This window comes from Dunckerocampus dactyliophorus, chromosome 7, assembly GCF_027744805.1.
Source record: "Dunckerocampus dactyliophorus isolate RoL2022-P2 chromosome 7, RoL_Ddac_1.1, whole genome shotgun sequence".
NCBI lineage: Eukaryota > Metazoa > Chordata > Actinopteri > Syngnathiformes > Syngnathidae > Dunckerocampus > Dunckerocampus dactyliophorus.
Window position 1 is genome coordinate 11,502,136 of NC_072825.1, and position 23,627 is coordinate 11,525,762.

General features: G+C 40.4%; 1 protein-coding gene across 8 annotated transcripts in view; it reads right to left on the bottom strand.

Moving 5' to 3' along the window:
- The window catches only part of oxr1a (oxidation resistance 1a), a 152,374-nt gene that overhangs the window by 86,168 nt on the left and 42,579 nt on the right, over positions 1–23,627 (bottom strand). For 2 of the 8 annotated variants that reach the window (XM_054781626.1, XM_054781622.1), the window contains exon 1: positions 18,396–18,459. The exons of 3 other annotated variants lie outside the window; for them this stretch is intronic. In XM_054781626.1, coding sequence (XP_054637601.1) covers positions 18,396–18,421 — 26 coding nt within the window. In that variant the 5' untranslated portion in view covers positions 18,422–18,459. Of the gene's footprint in view, positions 1–18,395; positions 18,460–23,627 lie in introns of those variants that run through there. 3 more of the 8 variants (XM_054781627.1, XM_054781621.1, XM_054781625.1) reach the window with 3 other exon arrangements.

Sequence of the window (23,627 nt, forward strand, 5' to 3'; positions counted from 1 at the left end):
TTAATTCATCCTGAATATGCATATGAGTCAAACTGTAGCACATCACATAGTACAATTCACAATTTTGCATGTCCAAAAAGGAGTAGGAAGAAGCAAAGCTTATTTAATCCTACCCCTCATCAGTTTCACATCAGTTGCAATACACTTATTCACCTCTTGTTCTTCCAGGTGTACTTTGTAAGGCTACATGACAATGTAGTGGAATCATAGCAAAGGTTTTTACTTACTGAAAGGAAGCTAGAGGCTTAATAATAACTGATAAAATGGTTGACAGAATCGTTGGTTGATAATGAGTGAGTACAGACCATGTACTCACCACAATGAAGAGTTAGTAGTCAGTGTAGTGACCACTTATAAATGGAATATTTTTGTAGTTAGGGAATAGAACACCTGTATCAAATCGTGTTTCAGCATGTCTCATTCACATGAATGAACTTTTCCACCACCTCTTGGACCAATTTGGGGGGAATTCTCAAGTCATTTCTTTAGCCTGTTATTCACTACACAATGCCCAAAGCGACATCTTCTAGTCAGCAATTCCTTCTCCTTTTTCCTAGTTGCACATTTTCTACCTACAGCTGCAGAAAATATAGACTTACCTTTCTTTATTGCACGAGCTTCTTCAAAAGGAGTTCAACAGTTCTTGTAGGACCCTTGCAAATAGAGGAATTAATGAAGCCAGGGGTGACGCCTGCTGTTGCACGGCGTCACACGCGACGCAGCGGGAGCAAATAATGCCACGACTGCTTCACGGATTCAGGAAGCGGTGGTGGCAATGCATACCCACGCGGGAACATTGCATGTCGCACGTACGGTCGTCGTGCACCAGACGTACACAGTACTTGACGAGTTGTAAATAAGTCGTGTGGGAGCTTGATCATTTCGTGCTATTGCGCACCGTTTTCGGTTACGAATTGCACGCCACGTGCGTAAAAACGCAAAACAGTGCGCAAACTACTCTTCACGCTTTTCAGGCGTAAATGAATAAATATATTACACGTATTGCAAAATAATTGCGGGACAATGCGGAGGCAAAACGGTTGCAAGTGTAAACGCAAGTAATACAGTGTATGAATGGACATATATGCTATATCGGGGGTGCCCATTACGGCGATCACGAAGGTAGTGTTGGTCGTGTGTCACCTACATCATAACAGTCACTTCATAAATGTCATATGTCATCAGTCAGCTGATATTAAGCCCCCTCCTGATTCGCTCGTGTGCCGCGACTGCGGCATAAAAAAGGGGAGAACAGATGTCGGCGGCCACACACGGATAACGCAAATTTACTCTTTATTACTCCGATTACGAATAAACTAACTCAGTGGTAAAGTTATCTGTTCAGTTGTAGAGGCTACTCTTGTAGGAAAAAAGTCGATTGTTTCATGGCTGCACTTTTTCATCACGAAATGTGTTTTCTCCAAGTTTGTTTCTTAAACTACTATTTCACGATGAATTGGAAAATGTGCCCATTGTTGAAAGCTTTTTAATGTGTTGCCTTGACTATGGCTGCGTTGTCTTGCATAATCCTTTTAATTTCTCGTATAGAGTATCTGTAATGTATAGCAAAAGCTAACTGGACGTAATACATGATGAACGCTACGTAGCCATTTTCACTGACATATTACTCAGTTTATGCACACAACTATTGAGGAATTATGTGTAATTATGTTTATTGCCGTATTAAATTGAATTGTGAATTATTTGTGTATGATATCAACTATGTTGATGACCAGTAAACTTTGAAACTGAATGTGAAATACTAATCATTAGTATTCAGTTTTGTTTTGTCGTAAGAGGTAGATCGTTTTGATTGTGTGCACCTCTGAAATACATGTACAATGTACATAAATACTCATATTTATAAATAAAATAAATATATATATTCTCGATGTTTATACTGTAGTAGGAGGTAGATCTTTGGAACAATGTAGCCACAGGCTGAAAAAGTGTGAGCACCCCTGTGCTATATAGATACATGTATAGCCTATTATTTACATATTGAGCAATTTTAAACAAAATATCTACAAAATATCACAAAAACGTTTAACTACACTTTATTTTGGAAAAACACCCACCGGAATCGCCTGTCTGCCCTGTTGGCACTTTACAGATAAGGAGTGGAAGAAAAGGCAGAGAGAAAGGCGTTTAAAGTGAATTAACTCGTTTATGAAAACGACCCTAATATTGACGTAATTACCGACAGTAACTCTAGATATTAAAAAAAAAAAAAAAACAACTCCTGATGCAGCAGCAGCACGACACAGCGGTGGCAGTCCGCCTACCATGCAGCCCACCGCCACAGCTTCAAAAAAATCCGAGGGGAAACCCTGCATACAACACGAAGGAATAACCTCTGCTAATCATCTCACCAGCATCTATCTGCCCTGTATCTAACAGGTTCTATGAAATAGATGGAAGGAATTTCAATTCCTGTCTCCTGCAAGGCAGCCAATCATTACAAAACAATTGGGAAAACTGTGACTATCTTAAGCTTAATGAGAATGTGCAAGTCATGGCTCAGACACCCAGAGAACGAGGGCAACAACAACCTGTGGCCATGCATGTTAATGAGGCCTTCTATTGCATCCGAGAGCCTAATGAAATACGGCTGAACCTCGCCACACTCTGCTCTGCTGTCGGACACCTCCGCATAATGATGTATAGAGCACCACGCCGCATTACACCCATCTGCCCTTGCTAAATGCCACAGCAGCAATTCTGTGTCACAGGGTTATTGGGCAGTTTTGACCAATGAGGCTTTAAAACTCCATGTCAAAGTAATAGGAGCTAAAGGCCAGCGACAACACTGACACAAGGTTGAATGAAAAGGGATTCACGAGCTACATAGATGTATGTGTGTATTCGGGAGTGTGACTGCTCCTGTAACTTACTGTAATATGTAATTAAATGCACAGTTTCAAAGGCATCTGCAGACAAAGTACAGTACTTGGGCTAAAGTTTTAATGTACTGATGTATTTACATGGTTTCATGTTGTGAACTGTCGGTCCCAATTGTGATTTAGCGCTTAGAAAGGTTGCGCAATATCAGCAATATACAATAGAAACTATTTCCATTTGGCCTACAAGAGCGATTTGAATTCTATCGCGTTGTGCATGTAGTTGTTGTTGCTATAGCTAGCCCGGCTTAGCCGCTCCTCTAAATTACTAATCCTCGCCTCCATAGTGGCAAATAAACTACATTTCTTATAAGTATCATTCTCACTGGAGGGCTGGGGGACAATAAATAGCTAAACATGCAACACACTGTGTGAGAGAAGCAGGAGGAGAAGAAGTGGCCATGCTAACCGCTAAGCCGAGCATGAATGTAAAGTAGCGAAATAACAGAGGAATAAGTACTCAGTACACTTTAATGGAAGTCTAGCTGGAACCATGTTGCAGCGGAGAGTAACCAGTTATGACCAGGAAATGATCACGTAGATTAATACCACATTAATTAAGAGTGCAGAAGTAGAATAATACAACAGGTACAAGTCGGCCGGAAATGATGCAATACATTACCACATAAGTCAACAGCCAAAAGGGGAGCCTGACCTGTATACCGTCTTGAAATGGTTCTATTCGAATTTATATGGCAAAGAATATATTGTGATATATATCGTTAGCGCAAGAGGCTGCAATATATATCCCAATATGGATTTTAGGCCATCCTTAGCGCCTAGCGAAGTCCCGACACAAATTTTTCACTTCCGATACAATACCGATATTGCAGCCTTAAGTACTGGCCGATACACTTGGACTTGCACGTCTTTGCTTGAGACTTACAAAACACTGACTTCCTCCCACTTCTGACAGTAGGTTAAAAAAAAATCACTTTCTCACACTCTGCAGATGGTTTGGACGCCGTTTGGTTGGGAGTGAAGGTTTGTTTCCTCGCCTGTGGATGCGCAACGGGTTGGTCGTGTTGGGCACTTGTGCATGGCGTCTTTTTCGGACTTAGACATCGCTACTGCTCCTGTGTTCGCATGTCAGCACACTCTGCTGTTGTGATCACAAGGGCTCTATTTGGGCGCTGCTGGAATTGACTGCATGTATCGAGTGCTTAATATTAGAGATTTTAATTACAGGCTGATATAATATGATACTCGTTTTGTTGCTGATATGGTACTGATATCTTATATCAACATCAGATCGTGACACCCCTACCAGCACCTACCTGTACAGCTGTCTTTTTTTACTTTTATTTAAATACACTTTCAAGTGACATGTATCTGATATCACTGTTTCCTACACCACTATATGCATGCGCCCAAGATTTACATACATGAACAACTGCACCATTGTGAACATAGTGCAGCGACAACACAATCATAATCCTTAAATCGCCCTTAAACACACACACATTGCATTCATCAAAACACCAGCTGAAGACACTAGCAAACAATGTCTCACCAGTCAACCAACCCTCAAGCTGTGTCTCGTTATTCCTCCATCACTTGGCAGCATGTGCCAACAACAGTGCCAAACCGCTTGATTTTGATTACAAACAACATCTATAAATCAACCACTGATGGAAAAAGGCTGCTATTCATTTTGTACAGTGTATCAATACAACGTAGAAACTGCCATCAACCAGAGCTTTTCAGATGACTCACAGAGGAATTATCTCAACTGCCACTAGGAGTGGAGGCAGGGTGGGCGGTGTGGGAGCAGTATACATCTGGCTTTGACTCCAGGGCATGCGTTTTCCTCCCTCACTTTCTGGGTGTCTGTATCACTCAGGCAACAAAATACAGACATGCACAGAAAACGCGAAAACTGTTTGCTCTTTTCGTCCTCATCTTGGCAACAAACGCACCCCGTCAGAGTCAGCTGCTCAATCACACACAGCCTCCAGCGGTTCATTCACCGAGTACCCACGGGGACCTTGGGTCTGTTACTGCAGTTTGCTACTGTCCTCCTTCTCCTCGTTGCTACAGCCTCGGTTTTTCTCTTGCTCTCCCATTGGCCGAGTGCCTGTGACAGCCAGCGAAATGATTGGTCAGCAGATGTAGCGGATGCACCGTCATGCCACTGGCTTGTGGTAGTGCAGTTTGCAGCAGCGTGTTCATGTTATCATGTGAGCTCATTATGGCTACACAAGAGAGAAGAGGTCCGCTAGACAGAAAGCTAAGTCCTTTCGTTGCATTTACATTCTTAGAATAACCAGCTCAGAGAAAAAACACTGACTGAAAGTAACTGGCTGGTATTTTACTGGAATCTCATGAGACATACTGGAGCATGCTTGAATGATATAAGAATATAAGAATGAATGATATAAGTGAGTACACTCATTCTTCGCCAATTGGCAATTCAAATTTTGCAGCTTTACTCTCACGATTTTTCAAAATTATATTATATTATAATACTTCTTTCCTGAGCACATTGATTTCACCGAGCCCATAGATGGGAACGCCGAGGGATGAGTGAGTACACCACTATCTGTATCTTTATCTGTACACTATTTGTATCCGTATCTGTACTCTGAGTGGGCGGGGCATAAACCGGAAGTGGGTGTGGTTTAACCGGAAATGAATGGCCTTAAATTGGTAAATTATTTTAAGCCTGAAATTGACATGGATTGATCAGAAGTTTCTATATTTATTTTTTATCATTCAGTTATACTGTATGCGCACTGTGTATGTGTGTAAGTGATTAATTATTTTTTTAATGGTCAAGTTCCTTGGCACATACATCAGCGAGGACCTCACCTGGTCTCACAACACCCAACAAACTATAAAGAAGTCCTGAGAAGACTGAGGAAATTTGGCATGTGCACCAAAATCCTGAGTTTGTTGAGTCCTCCCCTCATTGCAAGACATTTATAAATCTCAAGTCCTACGAAGAACAAACAACCTCATCAAGGACAGCACACATCCACAACACTCATTATTCACACTCCTACCGTCAGGCAGACGCTACAGGAGTTTGAAGTCCAGGACCACAAGGCTGGCAAACAGCTTTTACCCACAGGCCATCAGGCTTCTCAACGAAGCACTCACACACACCGCACGCAACACACGCCCACACTCATAGCACTTTATTTATTTATTGGTATTCATGTCTCTTCTGTTGTTGTTTAATTTATTGGTATTTATGTTTCTACTGTTCTTATTCATTTTCTTGTGTTTTCTTTCTTTTTTGGGAGAATGAACAGAACAACAATTTCATTGCATAGCAGAACTAACTGTTTTACTGTGCATATGACAATAAAACTCTTGAATCTTAACACATTAACAGTTACACAATAGCAGAAATAACATACTGTACCTGGGAGGCTAAATAGGCTAAACTTAACACAACAAGTAGCATATAGTTGTCGCATGCCTACCCTCTTGTGGCAGTCACTGGTAAAGTTCACTCCCTGGTTCATGACAGTCAGTATGAACTAAAATTTTAAAATGTTAAATTATATATATATTTCGATATATAAGTCAGAGGACCAACCAAACTACAAAAAAGTGTAACTTATAGTTCAGAAAATATGGCAAAGTGAAATTATTTGTACAATGTTGTTTTAAAGTTGCTTATAAGATTAAATGTTTCGGGAGCTGAATATAATGTAATACCAGTCACTTTCACTGCAAATGATGATGCAAAACGGGAGGAGCACGTCAATGCCGTGCGTCAACACTAGACATGCTTATGCGTATCAATTACCTGCGGTTTTTCGCGATTCCCTGGTGGTCCTGGAACGTAAACCCAAGAAAAGCGGACTCTACTGTATTGTTTTATGTCATCTGTCATAACTCAGGGACCACTATGTTAGGTCCACCTACACTACGATCTGGAAAGCAGAGTTTTATACAAATATTTCAAGTTTTAATCATCAGATCATTTAACAATGTGTTTATTTTGTGGTAGTTCGCAGTTGCACTGCAAAAGGTGCAAATTTCACTATCCGTTTGCTCTGTTGGAATACCAAATGCTCACATTTTCTCAGCCAATGCTCTCACTTGCAAGGAAAGTACTGACTGGCTGGAGGCACCAACATCTGCCACCACTGGTGTCACTGGCACATGCCAATGAGGTCACACATCCCTGCTGCTGTATGGACACGTCGATGCTGTGGGTCAACTAGAAGTTAACATATGTTGTCATGCCATTATTTGGAGGTTGCATGATTTACAGTATGTGATAGTGACTTGCACACAGAATGCATCTCTACGTTCCTCAGTTGTTTTTTCAAAATTCAACTGCTTTTGTCTACGGCTGCTCCTCCAGACCACACGTCTTTACTTCCTCCTGTCTGCAGTAAGTTGGCAGCCTGCTTGGCTCAAGCTGGTCGGCCCGATGCCCCCCCCGCAGCAGGCACAGTTGGCACCAGTTGGCATATTCTGCAACGTGCTGAAATACACTCTGCACATTAGCTTGAGTGTGACACAGTTAGATGAAGTCGATGACAGAAAACGTGAGCTTTTTTTCATGGTAAATACGGGTCTGTTTACGCAATGGTTGGTTTACACCATGTTTTGAGGTCTGAAGGTGCTAAATGTAGACTGAAAGTTATAGATTATATTATAATTAGACGGTAATCCCTCGTTTTATCTCCCTTAATTGGTTCCAGACTCAATCGCGATATGTGAATTTCCGCCAAGTAGGATTCATGATTCATAAATCAAATGCAGTCATAGTCAGAGCATAGACAACCTGTTCCTGGCCTACTAAATGTGTTTTTTTAAACATTATTAGAGCCCTTTAGACATGAAATAGCACCCCTATAGTCACCTTTATACTCGTATTTCCAAATATAGTAGATATAATCACAGAAAATAAGCCATTTAAGAGATAAATAAGACTAGTGCTTGTGCGTGTTGCAATAAATGCAATCCGGATGTGTGGAGGACAGGAAGTGACGCCGAGTTGAGTTTTAGCTCGGAATGGATTATGGCCACAATAGTAGCCAGTCTTATTATAATGACGATGATGATTATTATCCATTCATCCATTTTCTATGCTGCTTTTCCTGATTAGGGTGGCGGGGGTATGCTGCAGCCTATCCCAGCTGACTTATTATTGTTATTATTTTTGTGCCTGTTGTGAGATCATTCAAACCTGCAATAAAAGCTTGTTGTCCCGGCGATCAAGTCTGATGCTTGTGTGCCTCACCAAACATACAGTAACATTACTCACCGACAGGTAGTGACCAGCGCAGAATACTACGTCGCATTGCGTTTTTGAATGCATCTTCTGAATGCCTTTTCAGACATTTGACCAATATTAAGCCATATTAAACCACAAAACAGCATAATTAATTAATTAATTGAAACCGCAATGTGGTGAGGGACGACTGTATATCACACAATATATAAATTCTATAATATTGTTTCCCCTATCCCTCCAAAAAGCACCACACAAATGGTCTATGACTTGCGAGCAATTGGTTGCCAAGTTCTGTCACAAGCTAATCACAAAAAGCTTGTTTTCTTCCTTTTCTAGTCGTCTGAAACTTACCTATGTTACCTTACCTATGCTAATTTTACCTTACTAAAAAACAGAAAAAGGTAAAAAAAAAAAAACAAAAAAAACTTTTTTTTCCTGATGAAAAATGAAAGAACACAATATTCTGTATGCCTTCAAAGTCAGTCAAACCTGTCTAAAATGGTAGATAGTGAAGGGGTTGTCTTGTGAGAAATGGCTGGGATTGAATGAGTTAATGGTAGCCATGTTTTGTTTTTCAACCAATCTTTCTCATTTAATTACATCTGTGCTTTTCAGTTCCTTAAAGGTGTTCAGCACAGCCCCACTATTCACAGGTGTTAGGGTTCAAGACCACCTGCGAATGGCGAAAATCGACAAGTAAAATAAATAATTGACCGACAAAAATTCTTGTTTCTATTGGTGTAATTTTTCGGGGTCTATTTTTTATGAGCAGCTTGCTCCTTCTCTCCTTCAAAGCCTCCAGCTAGCTTGAAGTTCAATATTCTCCCCTGATTTTGGGGGGGGGGGAAATTACATTTTATTAAAACACAATTAAAGCATAAAATGCATAGGTACTATATGTACAGTAAGATGATGAACAGATGGAACTATGGGATCAGAATCACAGTACAGAAATTATATGTAAGTTTCACTTTGTGTCTGACAGAAACTATGGTGCATTCAAGGACAGCCAAAGAAAGTGCAAAATCGCAGTGCTTGAGGAAATACATTATCAGTGATGCACAAATACGGTGCATCATGGTTTTATAAATTCTTATTGATTTAGGGTGAATGGGATGTGTTTTGGGGGAAAAACAATCTATTTTCCTAGAAAAATAAAATGTATTTATTTATTTTATTTAAACCAAAAATCCATGGATTTACAGGGCCATGAGTGCTCAATCGTGACTGTAAACCACATTTTTTTGGTGGTTCTTTCAAGTCAAACTTCAGGTCAACCAGACTAATGGGATCAAGCTTTGGGCTGTCAACTACAGTGCCAAAAAGTGGTGTATTTGCCAGAAAATAATAGAAAAAAAGGCAAAACAGTAGTGATACATGTTTTGACTAATTTTCACCTATTTGTGGCGTGTCCTATTTCTCCTGCCATCAGTGATGTGAGACATGAGGAGGACACAGAACGACAGATAAAGAATAACATGTTTAGAAGCGAGAGAATGACGAGTTCCACAATGGAGAGTGACAGTTTAGACGGACATTGAAAATGAAGACAAAGCCTCGAGCACTTTCAGAGGACGGTGTCAGTCCCATAAAGAGACTACCACACATCACAAACCATTAGAAACTACACATGATGGAAGTGCATGTGATGGGTCTAGATTACTTGACATTACTTGAACAAAACTGACTACGTTACAAAGTGAACTTGATTTACTGCATACAGCCCACACCCTGCAAACAAATCTGGCTGCTCCTTTGAGTACCTCACCACAAGGATACATGTAACCTTCAAGCAACAAATACAGTCATCAATGGAAACTATTAATGTGTGATAACAGATTAACCACATTGTATGCCACCATCCAAATGAAAAAGATACTGTATGTACCATAATGGTTGTTCAGATAAACTGATTTGCTTTCGTCTCATGCATACATTGGCAGGTCACAGCTTTATGATTATCTGCACATTTCAATGGCATGTAACAAAAGTTCTTTACAAAGATAATGCTCAGTTCTGATGGACTCCGTCAAAGAGTTATTGGTTTAACAATGGTTATTATTGTGGTTGAAGTTTGCATTGCGCTACAACTGCATCATATTTAGAGCTATTTGTAATATTTAGTCCATCTCATGGAGCAAAATGAGGAAACCAAAATATACCAACATAAACAGCTGATGCATGATAGTTGCATATTACAGCAACTGATACCACAATAATAACATACAACATAGAAATTCTATAAAACTAAGAAACACTTTCAGTGCTCCAAAATAGACTCTTCTAGTCCCCATTACATTATTCTGTGTCTAATAGACACAATATATACAGTAGTCATGAAAGACACCTAAAAGCAGTAGTCTTGCATACTATGCAGTACAATGAGAAACGTTATTTTGCTCATTCTTATACTGTACGTGTGTTGCCATATGTTTGCATCTCGATCAGGAGTTTGGTGTAGACATGGTCCTTTTTCCCCCTAAATGCACACACAGGGCGGCCGATGGCCATATTGGGGCCCTAAGCAGAATTTTAGTTGGCCGCCCCACTGCTCCGTTACAAAATTACTGTCATTTTTGGGCCCGGCCCCAGCCCCGGCCCAGGGCAGCTGTGGTCCACATGTCTAGGACCTAACAGACCCATTAAAAGCTATTTTCAAACTAGAATTTCAATGCATGTTCAATGCATGCATTGAATAAATAGGAATACATTGGGAAAAATTGTTATTTTTAGTGCAAAATGACAAATCTAGAGAATTTTAAAAACTCCTCTGTCCTAAAAGGTAGCAGCTGTACCATTACACTACCAGGAACTGACAAGAGTGCTGTCTCTCCTGTCTTGGTTCTCCATGCCTCACTGCAGCCATGCACATTCTTTGCACATTTGAAAAGACTGCGCCCCCCCTTGTGCAAATGGGCCCACCATGGATCCTGGGGCCCAACACAAAGCACCCCTGTGCACACACTTGCCCACTGAGATGATACCAATCTGATATTACCTAATACTGTTCTCGCATGACCATGCCCCAGTGCACAAAGCAAGGGCCATAAAGGCATGTTTAGATAAGTTGATGAGCAAAGAGCTGGAAAAGTCTTGCATTCAAATATGCACGCAAACACTTGATGACACCGAGGCTGGGCTGTGTGATGCATAGACTAAACTTGACAGTCAAATGTGACACAGAAGGTTTTGACAGTTGCATGTTGTCTCAGCTGGATGGCTGCTACAATACAGCTGCAGGCACTGTGATTTCACTTAATGAGATCATTCATTTTCTTCTCACCAGCAAGGTGCGCTCTGCTTGTTAGTTTGATGCAAGAGGTTAAGGGTGCACTGCAGGGGGTGTTTATATTTTATATCTTCAGTGTCATCAAACTGCGTCAGCATTTCATCAGTAAAGGTGTTTGAAAATCCACACGTTTAACATTAAAATTGTGTGGGTGTATAATAACGCACACTCTAAATTTAACCAATATGACAAGAGAGCATAAAATGTGGCACGACATCCGTTGTGTTTATGCTGCAAACGGGGGAAGCCTTCTATAAAAACAAAGTCACACAACCATAAACATTTTGCGTGTGGACGCACTTTAGATTGAGCATATAAAATGCAACACCGTCAGTCTCATCGATGGAAGCGGCGACATCACCCTGAATAGACACGGGATCGTAGAAGTAAGCTCATCTCAGAAAGTCAAAACAAATAAACGTTGTTTCCGTGTGATGTACTCCAGACCAGTCAGGTACTAAAAGCTGATGTGTATCTAAAAACTAATGTAACGTACACATTTGAATGCCAGTGCAATAGCTGTACAGCTATTACATAAGTTATAATACAGCTATTAAACCAAAAAATCCACACTCTTAATGTAGTGAGACTTCAGCCCTTCTCCATAAAAATGTCTTTTGCAAGGGGTTGGTGCCACCACAGGACACAACACAAGCGATATGATGACAAACGTAAAACCAGAAATGAAACTTATTGTGATTTAGTGGTAGCATAGCAACTAAAGCGCTCAATAACAACAACAACAACAGTTTGACAACAATTAGTCAACCTGCAGACCCTTGCGGTCACCCAATGGTGTCACCCTATCATCGGGCTTGTGGCACATGTCCCCACAATTAAGGAACGCAGCACCACGTCAGCTTGGTTTCTGATTTAAACTGGTCGTGCGGTGGGTTCAGAGCACGTGTCTTTGTGGAGGCTGATCAGTACACATACACATACATACACATTATACTGTTTTTGTTTTAAAACGGCTAAAGACACGAAAAGGTCCTTTGTGTCAGGACAGGCTAAAAAAAAAAAAAATTAAAAAAAATGTTGAATTAGAACCTTTCTTCCCGTGACCGCTCACGAGCAACACGGTCAACTATACTTGATATTCCGAAGACAGCTCAGCTCAATTGGGACATCTGTTGTCTTCCAGCACCTTGGCCTCCATCAACACACCTCCCTTGTAATAATGTGCTGTCGCAGGAATTTGGATGAACTGCCCAGCTGCTTCAAAGTTAATAAGCAACACAAATGACTTTGATTTAAAGATTACGTTTTGCTGAAACACACTGTAATCAAACACTGCAGGAAAATTATGCTCGACAACTGCAGCATTCTAATATCAACAGTGTTCATGGGTGCAAGCATTTTTCTTCATTCTTGTTTTTGAAGTGGATGCAGAGAAGATTTATATGAACAGATGCAACACTTGTGGTGTTTGCGGTGGTTCTTTTGCTCTCTGCTTGGGACAGACTGTGACGCATCAGAAGCTGATTTGGATTTTTGTTCCATGTCTATAAAATTTGCCCCTGCTCATGCAGTCATTTGGAAGCTGTCTCCAAGAACACCATCCCACTGCTTTGGGGCCGTTTCTTTGCTGAGGGTACAGGAAGACCCACATTTTTCAACCGCTTCCACATTTCCCCAACCGATTCAGACCACGCCAACATGAAAGCATTTGATTAATAAAGGACATTCAGGCCATTTTTCACATACCAAGAATTCCCACTTTTCTTGACATTCCCATTTTTCAGAATGCAAAATACCTTTGGTCTAAGGAGTTCTAACTACTTCCATATTTCTCAACCAATTCAGACCGTTCCAAAGTCCAAATTCTCAACTCATTTGGGACATTTAGCCTTCCCAGTACATCATGTTAAGAGTTAATTGGCTAGGTGTTAGCATTGCTAGTATGCTAATGTTTGCATATGTTTGCATGCTAGTATGCTAATGTTTGCATTCTAGCATTTTTAGCTATTTTCATGGGTAGACGCATATATAAAAACTTAACACTATTATTCCACGTGTTAGCATGCCAACGTTAGCTTGTTAGCATTGTTAGCATGTTAACATTAGCATAGTAGCATTTTTAGCTATTTTCATAGGTAGACACTTATATCAAGGCTTAGCACTATTATGCTAGGTGTCACCATGGTAACGTTAGCATTTTAGCATGCTAACAGCATAATAGCATTTTTAGCCATTTTCATAGCTACACATATATAGGAACACTTAGCGCTATTATGCTATGTGTTAGCATGTTAACGTTTAACATTAGCAATGTAGATAAAATAAATGAAGGACTAATGTTTATGATGTAAATCACAATATGGGATGACTGTACATTAAATATTGTGATAAATTTGCAGCGTATAAAACTAAAACTAAATGTGACTATAGACTTTCAGTGTTATTTGAAGATGTTTCACAATGTCTATTTCAGTATATTTCCAGCGGCTTGCTTAAGAATAGGACTTAATAGAAGGGATTAAGGTCAAAAATGGGTTTACTTGGAGAAAGGGTCAAACAGTTCGCAAATAAAGGAAGAAACACATGAAGTGTGTAACTGAGCCACAGTGCTGAAAGCCCATTGCTGCATGTGCGGAAGTCCTCAAAAGACATAAATTCAACAGTATCTTGGTGTTCTCCTTCACTGACCACTACTCTGTGCTGATGTGGACCTCTGCTGACACAGTCCGCACGACGTCAGCTAAACCACTTCACCTCCCACAACACACACGCTACATAATAAAAACACAAGCCAGCTTGTGGCCTGTCTTTGCTTTGCCCTTGTCATGGTGACTCTTCCTCCTTTTTACCCAGCACCGCCCTTTCTTAGTAAGCCGATGCCCAACCCAATGTGTTTCTTTTTTTTGTTGTTTTTTTTCATTGGGAAGCGAGTGCGGCAGGATGAAGTAACAACTTCTCTTCATTCCGCCTTTCTCTCTCTCTCTCCGCCCCCGAGAGCATCTTCTGCCCCGCTGCTCTGCCACCATGTATTCATCAGCGCAAACTTACCAAACAAGTGTTCCGACTTCTGCTCCTGAACACACATTGTTGTCGCGACACACACACGTGCAGACACACAAACAGGGAATTTTAAACACTTTACGCATTCGACGTAACAGATGTTGAAATAAATGTTTCTCAAATCACCCAATAAAAAAATGGTAGTGAAGCTCAAATGTACTTAATGTTAACTTCATCCACTCTGTGATTCAAATCAGTTTTATTTACCTAATTGGCATAAATAGCCTCAGGAGAAATGAATACTAATGCCAATGAGGTCAATGTTGGTAAATAAATCTTTTTGTGTGTGCACTGAATAAATGAGCAGTAGCTGACGGCACTTCTGGGAGCCCTTTCTTTGAATGTTACAAAAATTAAACAAGATAAAACATACTTAAATGCGTATCCACACACCAAACATTATGGAGCAATGATCTGTTGTGTTTGATGCTAAATAGAGTAAAAGAATGACAAAATGATGGCAAATGACTGTGATCACACAATCTGGCTTAAAAGCTTTAGTATTGTAGTGACTGGAGTTGGCGTGTGCCGGTTAACTGGTTTCAAGGTGTACCACGGTATGGAAAAAGTCACGATTTCAAAACCACTAAAATCTCGTGTCATACCGTTTCTACGATATGAGAGAAAGTGGGGGTCCAGTGTGGCCACGGTATGGAAATACTTTGTCATGTCCTGTGTTATTCCATAGCAAAAACAGGTTTTTACATGTCGGCATCTCTGTCAATGTGATTGCTACTCAGGGACAAATTTGACTGGCGGAAACAAAGACGATATTTAGTTCCAAATGTGGAAAGGTGCATACTGTAGGTGAGGTGAAAAGGGGCTGGTAAGATAGGTCTTATTTCTCCTTGCATCATTTCCTCAAAAAAAGACTGTATGTGGGCCTCTTGGATCACTTTTCATCTGATCAAAGTGGATTAAGGAACAGTTGTTCGGATTAGAGAAGCGTGCCACACACAGTGTATAAGTAAGGACATGAAACCCAGTAACTAAAGTTATCTGAGAACTTCCTTGTCAGTGTAGTTAGTGATTACGTAAGAATGACAAAGCTTAAGTTCCACAAAGAATGGCAGAGAAAGTCCCATGGAGCCCGTGGGGCTCTCAACATTGTCTATGTTGTCAAAGTTTTATTGATAACATTTCAAATCACTTTGTGATCAGAGTTTTTACCAATTTAATTTCATGAAAAGCAGGACATCTTAATTAATACAGTAATTCTTAACTGGTTTTCAAAACACGTATTTTTTAATATATACAGTATATACACAGGGTGCACCTGAAGTACATACAGTAATCCCTTGTTTATCCCGATTAATTGGTTTTAGACTTGACCGTGATAAGAGAATTTCCGCAAAGTAGGATATCTACATCGAAAACCCGTTTTACAATCTTGTAAATACACATTTTAACATGAGTAGAGCTCACTAGACATGGCATAACACCCATATAGTCACCTTTACATCGCGATTACCCAATATAGTAGATATAATCAGAGAAAAGTGTGTGCAGTCAGACACAAAAAACATATCCGTCGAGTGTATTTCCCCCATGGTAAGCTATCCATAACCATGAATACGTCCTTGAAAAGAAAACTCTCTGAAGAAAATAGAGTTCAATCCAGTCATACTGTGGTTGTGCCATGTGCCATGCACACGCACATGCACGCGTGCATGCAATGAAGCTGTGTCTAGAAGGAATTGCTACGGCTCCTCGCCGGTTTTTAATGATAATCAATACATTTCATAATACAAATTAATAGAAAGACTCAAAATAATCAAGTCACGTCCAAACCCATAGCTCGCTCAGCCCGTTACATCGGTGTGGGTTAGGGATGTCCCGATCTGATCTTCAGGATCGGGATCAGCTGCCGATCTATGTATTTGTGAAGATCGGATAATATCGGCTTCCGCCACGAGATCGGGCCGATCGTAAGTCTGAGCGACACTCCGACATGGTAGGTGCATTAATGCGCCTCAAAGCTGGTTGCCACTTGACTCAAGCCACCCGCAAGAAGACGAAAACCCAACACCACCATGTAGACATGTTCGTGGTGTACCGTGGTGAAGTTTGTTTCACGTTGGACATCGGATATTCGGCTCCGCAGCTACAGCGGTGGTTCCCTCTCACTGTGCCCGGACTGCTGCGCCATGGTGTAGGGAGCTCGCACTGGAAGTGCCGCTCTAACCGCTGGTCGCTTATAATAGGGACCGCACAAAACTTAACTTCATCACAAGCACGGGCATTACAGTTTGTTGAAGATTTTGTAGCAATATGTGCTGAGGCTGACATCCCATTAGAAGAGTTAGCTAAGCTACATCCATTTCTCAATTGCTGGACAAAATGGACCAATGATGTATTGCATCAATAAATGTAAGAATTTTTCCATTTAATTAATGGATGTTTTATTCTAACCCAAATATAAAAATAAGTAAAATAATCAGAAAAGGTAAAAAAAATGAATTCTAAAAATTTAAATGGAAAAAAATGAATTTGGGAAAAAATAAAATGGATTTCATAGGGCCCTAAGAAAGATGTGTTAAAAAAATAAAAAAGTCATATTCTAAATCACACCACAAATTGATCTATAACCATGTCAAATGATTAGTCCTACCCTAGAAGTATTTTGCAGGCCCATGTTCTCCAGTGTTATCTTTTATTGGATGGACTCTTATTGGATTAGGGACCTGACTCAGAGGTTTGCTACAAAAGCCATACAATATTATTGGTCATGCTGTACAATAAAAAAAGTACATTCAGCAATACTATTTTCATAACCATATTCAATTCCACAAATTCATGTTTGTAACGAAAGCTTATTATTAAAGCAAACAAAAAAACGGATCGGATCGGCAAGACTATTAAAAAAAAAAAATGGGATCGGAAGCCAAAAAATATGGATCGGGTCGTAAAAACATGTCATTTCATTAATCACTGCTCTAGCAAATAATGACAGCCACCACTTTCCACAACTGAAATAAGGAAAAGTCAAGGAAATGTTAGTAATACAGCAGGATAGAAGTGATGGGACAAGCAAATGGACGGAAGTACAAATGCTAAGTGTTAGCACAGGCCAGCGCCCAAGTTCAGCATGTATGGATTCCCAAGTACACCCTAAATATTGAGAGAATCTAGACCTACTTTACATAGGGGGCAAAATGCCTTGAGATATACGCTCACAATTTGAGCAAACATACTGGGAAAAAAAAATCAAATGAAAACAATTACAAAATCTAATTTTTATGTGTGTGTGTGTGTTTCACAATGTGAAAAAGCATTATTAGTCAAGAAATTATATTACTGCTTCAGTGCAGTAATGAGGTCATAATTGTATGACCAAACAAGAGCAGCAAGTGAAAAGGCTTGTTAATTAAGATGCTGAATCTACTGCTCAAGAATTACCTTCTGTTTGATGAATGCTTTCAAAACACATCTCTGACAAATCAAATTATTCCCAGCAAAACTCCCAGCAATCCTTTCAAATGTCTTCATTCTGCTCCCAAGGGAGGGAATGCTCGTGTTTTCAATGTCTTTTCTCTTGGACATAAAAAACCCTTTTATGTTCCCCTCGCTGAACTGACTCAAAGTGGTTTACAAATGATAGTGAGAGTGGGAGTGTTTTTGGGCTTTTCCTATCAAATTAGAAGAAAATCAAGCATAATTATATACTGTATATTTTAAGAATTGGCTATTAAACTGTTTAGAGCAGAGCTTTGGGAAAAGCACTTTCAGTCCAACAAAAAAAGCTTTGCCATCAGTTCGCTTTTGATTGTCTTGAGTGAGAGCATCAATACACCCAAAAGGCTTTTTCCACTATTTCTCTGTAATAGTTCATATTTGCACTGGAAAGCACATTATGCTTGGATTTCTTGAAAGCACAGCTTTACTTTATAGCTTTAAAACTACTGTATCTTCTAGATGCCGCCAGCAAGAAAGATGTCTAAGCACTCCAAGTGGGAAACCAGTGAAAAATGTTGGTACATACCCAGCAGGTTTCAGAGCAGGTTCCATTGACTCTTGTGCAAAAGCGATAACAGAACTGATCCCTCAAACAGCTTAACTTGAAAGGGCTTGTCATGTGACCTTGCCCGCATTAGGAGTGTGGGGCACTGTGCTAATTTATTTACCTAATATAACCCAGACAAGCAAGCAGGTGGAGGATGAGAAGAAGGGTTGAGTAGGCCAAGCCTACAACAGTGAGCCTGTTACTGATACCTCAGCCAGGAAGTGAGATACGGGGGATGACCTGTGTAGGAAGTAGAAAGACAGTCTGAACAGCAAACTGTGTTTGAAGTTGTCAAAAAAGGGAATGAAAGACAGCCGGCTGTTAACCCCTTCGCATTACGGGATTTTCTGGCTACAACACCTAAGAAAAAACTCATCATTAAAATTTGATGTTACTGCCCTGCGCTACTTACTTTAAGGGGGGCTGGTACTATTTTTTTACGCACAGAAGGTCATTGGCTATTGTGCCAAAGCAAACCTTGAACGGCTGTTTCATTGGGTCGAGTGAGATGACAGTTCACGAAGTTCACAGTTCATTAAGTAGCGAGATGTGGCTACTGCATCCGTGTTAACCGAATTTGCGATTATATGTGGAAAATATGAGCATTTGAAAAAAATGCAACCAGCGTGTCTTTGTGGACATAAAGATTGGTGTGGACTAACTATTTACATTCACTGGATCACTGGCAATAAAACAGGACCTTATTTGTCAGACTACAATTTAGTATTTGGACTGGACGACTGGTTGTGTTAGAGAGCCTACAGTTATAATTTTATGCTGGAATGCTGTATGTCAGTCCATCCTCAACAAAATAAGCTTTCCAAAATGACGTATAACACACCTAGGCAAATAAAACCCTGGCTTCGTCATGACAATAGTAAGACGGTCCGCCTGCATGTCATCGGAAACGGTAAGGTTCTTCTGTATAAGACAGGAGAAGATAAGGAGATTCAGTAGAACATGTAAAGTCAACAAGCCTAAATGTCTTACAATGTGGAATTTCAACAAAAACAAACAAAAATACCCCAAAAATTGCCTTAAAAGTTGCACGTCATCATTGCGCATGACGTCAAGCAAGACGAGGAAAATTTGGCTAGATTTCAGCATAACTAATGAGACGTCAATTTACTGAGCAGCGAATAGATATGGATGAGTACTGACTGAGTCGTTCAAAGCTTGAGAGTTTTTTACTGAACGGTCACTCTCACGTCTGTTAACTCATTCTTCCCCTTGCGGCCACTAGCTACATTAAAAAAGGCAACAACGTAGGATGTCATTAATTGTGCAACTGTTACTCTAACTGTATTTGTATAAATGTATTAACCCTGTGGAAAAACAGATCTGTTCCTTGCAGCAAATCAATTCTCCTTTACACTTCCTGTTCCTAATCGAGCAGTTCGAGCACTAGAAGAACCCAGGTACTTGCAAATGCCAAGCATCTACTGTTTACGGACACCCGACCAAGACATTACTCAACTCAACTTGACTTGACTCGCCAACACTGAGCATCTACGGCTAAGATGCTGGACGAAGCCGGATGACTCCAACTTGGTTGCCCTGAAGAGACTTCATTTGGAAGTAAAGACGTTTATTTTGTCCATAGTTGTATTATTCAACTTTTGCAGTTTAACCCTTAAGAGACAAATAAGAGTTTTGATATAAAGAATTGTTCGTGTTTCTGTTACCACATCAATCATTTGAAAAGGGAGCAGTGCATTAGGACAGGCAGAGAGAAAGACAGGAGGGATTTGTTAAAAATACAACATTAACTGCAGATCAATAGTCAACAAAGGATGCAATTTATCAAGTACAAGTGGACTATCTTTAATCTTTTCCACAATGGTATAGAGTCAACACTTTTACCTCCAAATCGTGCAGCGTTAACTTGCGTGACTGCCGTAATTCAATGCGGGACAATCTGCGAGTTTCTGCGCATGCGCTCTGTGATGGGTTGAGTTACTCGAGTGTGTGGTAGTTTCTGTACTTGGGTCAGTGACGTGTGATGAGCCCGAGTGCTGAATCAGACATCTATGTCATTGCCATACTGGATGTGGTAAGAAGAGAGAACGGAGAAGATGCCTCGTTCATGTGCTGCATGGAACTGTACCGACCAACAGAAAGGCGCTTCATGATATTTTGGTCCTTTTCCATTTGTTTATGTGACAGATCTGCCACATCCTAACGTGTCACAGCAACGGGCCAAGGCGCTCAATGGGGTGTCAGTGTATATGCAGTCATCCCTCGTTTATAGTGGTTAACTGGTTCCAGACCCGACCACCTTCAATTCATTTCAGTTACATAGAATTCATTGTTAATAAATTAAATAGTTGTTAGAGCATAGAAAACCTGCTTGTGACTTTCTAAATAAGGGTTTTAACATGATCAGAGCCCTGTAGACATGAAATAACACCACTGTCGTCACCTTTACATTCCTATATCCTATTTATCCATTCCTATTTATTGTTTACACCACATCTTAGAGGAAAATTAAACTTAAAACATTTATACGCGAGAACTATGCTGAAAACACACAGCATTTCCGTATGTGGAATTAAAATATGGAACGGATTGAGTAAGGAACTCAAACAATGTACAGAGATGAGCAAATTCAAAAACAATACAAGCAGTTGATGTTTGCTAAATACAAGGCAGAAGAGTCTTGATCATCACAATGATGTTCTGTCAGATTAGGTTTTTTTTTAAAGGAAAAAAAAAATCTGTTTCTTTATTCATATTTATTTATATATACTTTTTTTTGGTCTTACTGTCATCTACTATGTATTACTATCCTGATTATCACAGAAAACATGACATGGAATGCAGGAAGTGAACAGCAAGTGTTGTAATAGATGTGGAATAGATGGGGGGTAGGATTAAATAAGCTTTGCTTCTTCCTACTCCTTTTGGACATGTGGAACTGTGAAAGAATGATTCATGAGCTGTATTCCATTGTAACCTTCATGTTCAAATAAACTAATACCAAACCAAACCAAACATTGCAACTCTTATGCTGCATGGACTCTAGACGGCCGCCAGCAGTTAGGCTCGAATTAATTTATTCTAAAAGTTAAGAAGCCAAAAACTTACCACTTCCACATGGGATCCGAGGAGAACTTTTTTTCACTCCATCATGACTGACACGGCATTACTGCAGCCAAGTGACCAGAATACTACATAAAACTTGTATTTCAACATGTTTTGACTAATAATAGACCACAGTCTACCACGAAACAGCAATCATTAATTAAATTCGAAAAAACGCGATCTAGCAAGGAAACGATAATCTAACCGCAATCTCGCGAAGGACGATTGTATGTCTATGGGAGTCTCCAAGTGTGTGTTATTTTTGTTTTGTTTTTGTTTTTTTTTACATATGCCCTCCATGACAACTGACTCGAGTGAATAGAGTTCCCTATTATCTTCAGTGACTCCTAAACTCAGTTGTATTAGGTTCCTGTAGAAAAATTAGCTTTGAAATATGAGCAAATGCAATCAGTGTCCCTGAACAGATTGTGGTCGACATTGGAGGTTCTACTGTAAAAAGGGGGGGAAAAAAAAAAACATACGCATGGTGAGTGTGTCATAGTGCCTGGTCCTCGCTGTGTATTTCCTGAGTGGCTGTCCTCCAAAGCCATGTCACTTTGGGTCCAGGTGGTAAAAGCATAAGGGCTTCTGGTGGCGGAGATGTGCAACACTCAGCCATCTGGTGATGAGTCACTCTGTCTCTCCTCTTGTTCACTCTGACTAGGCACAAGATTGGAGCCCATCACTGTACGTGTGCGTGCTAAAATGCATTAGTGTTCGATTTAATACGATGGGAACTCAGCACAGACGTAATCTGTAAAGGCTGAAAGCACTCAAACAGAATTGGGATTCCATTTGTTAGAATGCTGTGATGAGGGAGACCTTGACAACTAATTTCATTCAGAAACACGGTGACTGTATACATCAAGAAGCTGTGAATCTCAAAAAAGATAGAAAAGAACAAAAATGACAAGGTGTGTGCGTGTGTGTGTGGACGAGGGCGAAGGGCTTGAATTCACAGCAATAAAGCTCGAGACACTGCACATCCACAGAACTGCAAATAAAACTGAGTATGGGGAGATGTGCTGTAGCCTTCGTGTACATTAATCTTTGGAGTATGGAGGTACACATGCTACTTCTACCACAGCGGAATCTGAGTAAAAGCCTGACTCCAGTATGACAGCTCTGCTCCTTCAGGCCACAACTAACCCAAATCCTGGTTATATCCCCTCCACCTCACTCACATTCCAATCATCTAAGGGTGGTGTGTGTGTGTGTGTATATATATATATATGTATATATACATACACACACACACACTGTATCTCTCTCTCTCTCACTCACTCACTCACTCACTCACTCACTCACTCACTCACTCACTCAAATCGCCACACTTGTGATGATGCAATTATCATGGTGGGAGATACTGCTTTGGTTGTCATGCTTCTACTGCCCCCTATCCACCAACATGTTGCTTTACTACCACGCACAGGAACCATACAGTGGTTGAGAAACTGCAGTCACTCAGCTGAAACTCAAAGACCCACAATGACAAACAAGTTTTACTATTACAGTACAAACGTGTGCCATCATTCTCCCCGTTATTCTGATTTACTGAACGAAAAGGACTTGCTTGCTTTCCGATATGTTAATAATCAGCACTTCAGATCAGTGACGAACACATGATCCCAAAAGCAACCATCAATGGAATTGTTTTAGTACTTGTAACCACACTCCATTTCAAATTTCTAGCGAGGGCAGGGAATTGTAAGACACATTTAAGAGCAAAAAATACAACTTCTGAAGACTTTCAGAGATTGTGAAATGTTGCCTCAATGAGGTGTCAAACATGGCAGTAATGCATCTTTTTTTACTTTCACGGAGATGCATTTAAAAGACACTGGGGGCAGGGCTCAATGTCAAGTGCCTGATTGCCGAGCCTGTACCCATGGGGAGTGGCCGAAGGCGGGGACCTTGGCGGTCCAATGCCTAGCTGCAGAGACTTGCTTTGCGGACATGGAACATCACCTTTCTGCCAATGAAGAAGACTGAGCTAGTGAGCGAGGTCAAGAGGTTCCGGACAATTATGCTGGAGTTGAGCTTGGTGAGAGTTGCTGAAGAGGTGCAGACAGACTTACTGAGCTGGGGGGCAGCTCAGTGCCTGTACATTTGGGGTCAACCTTGAGG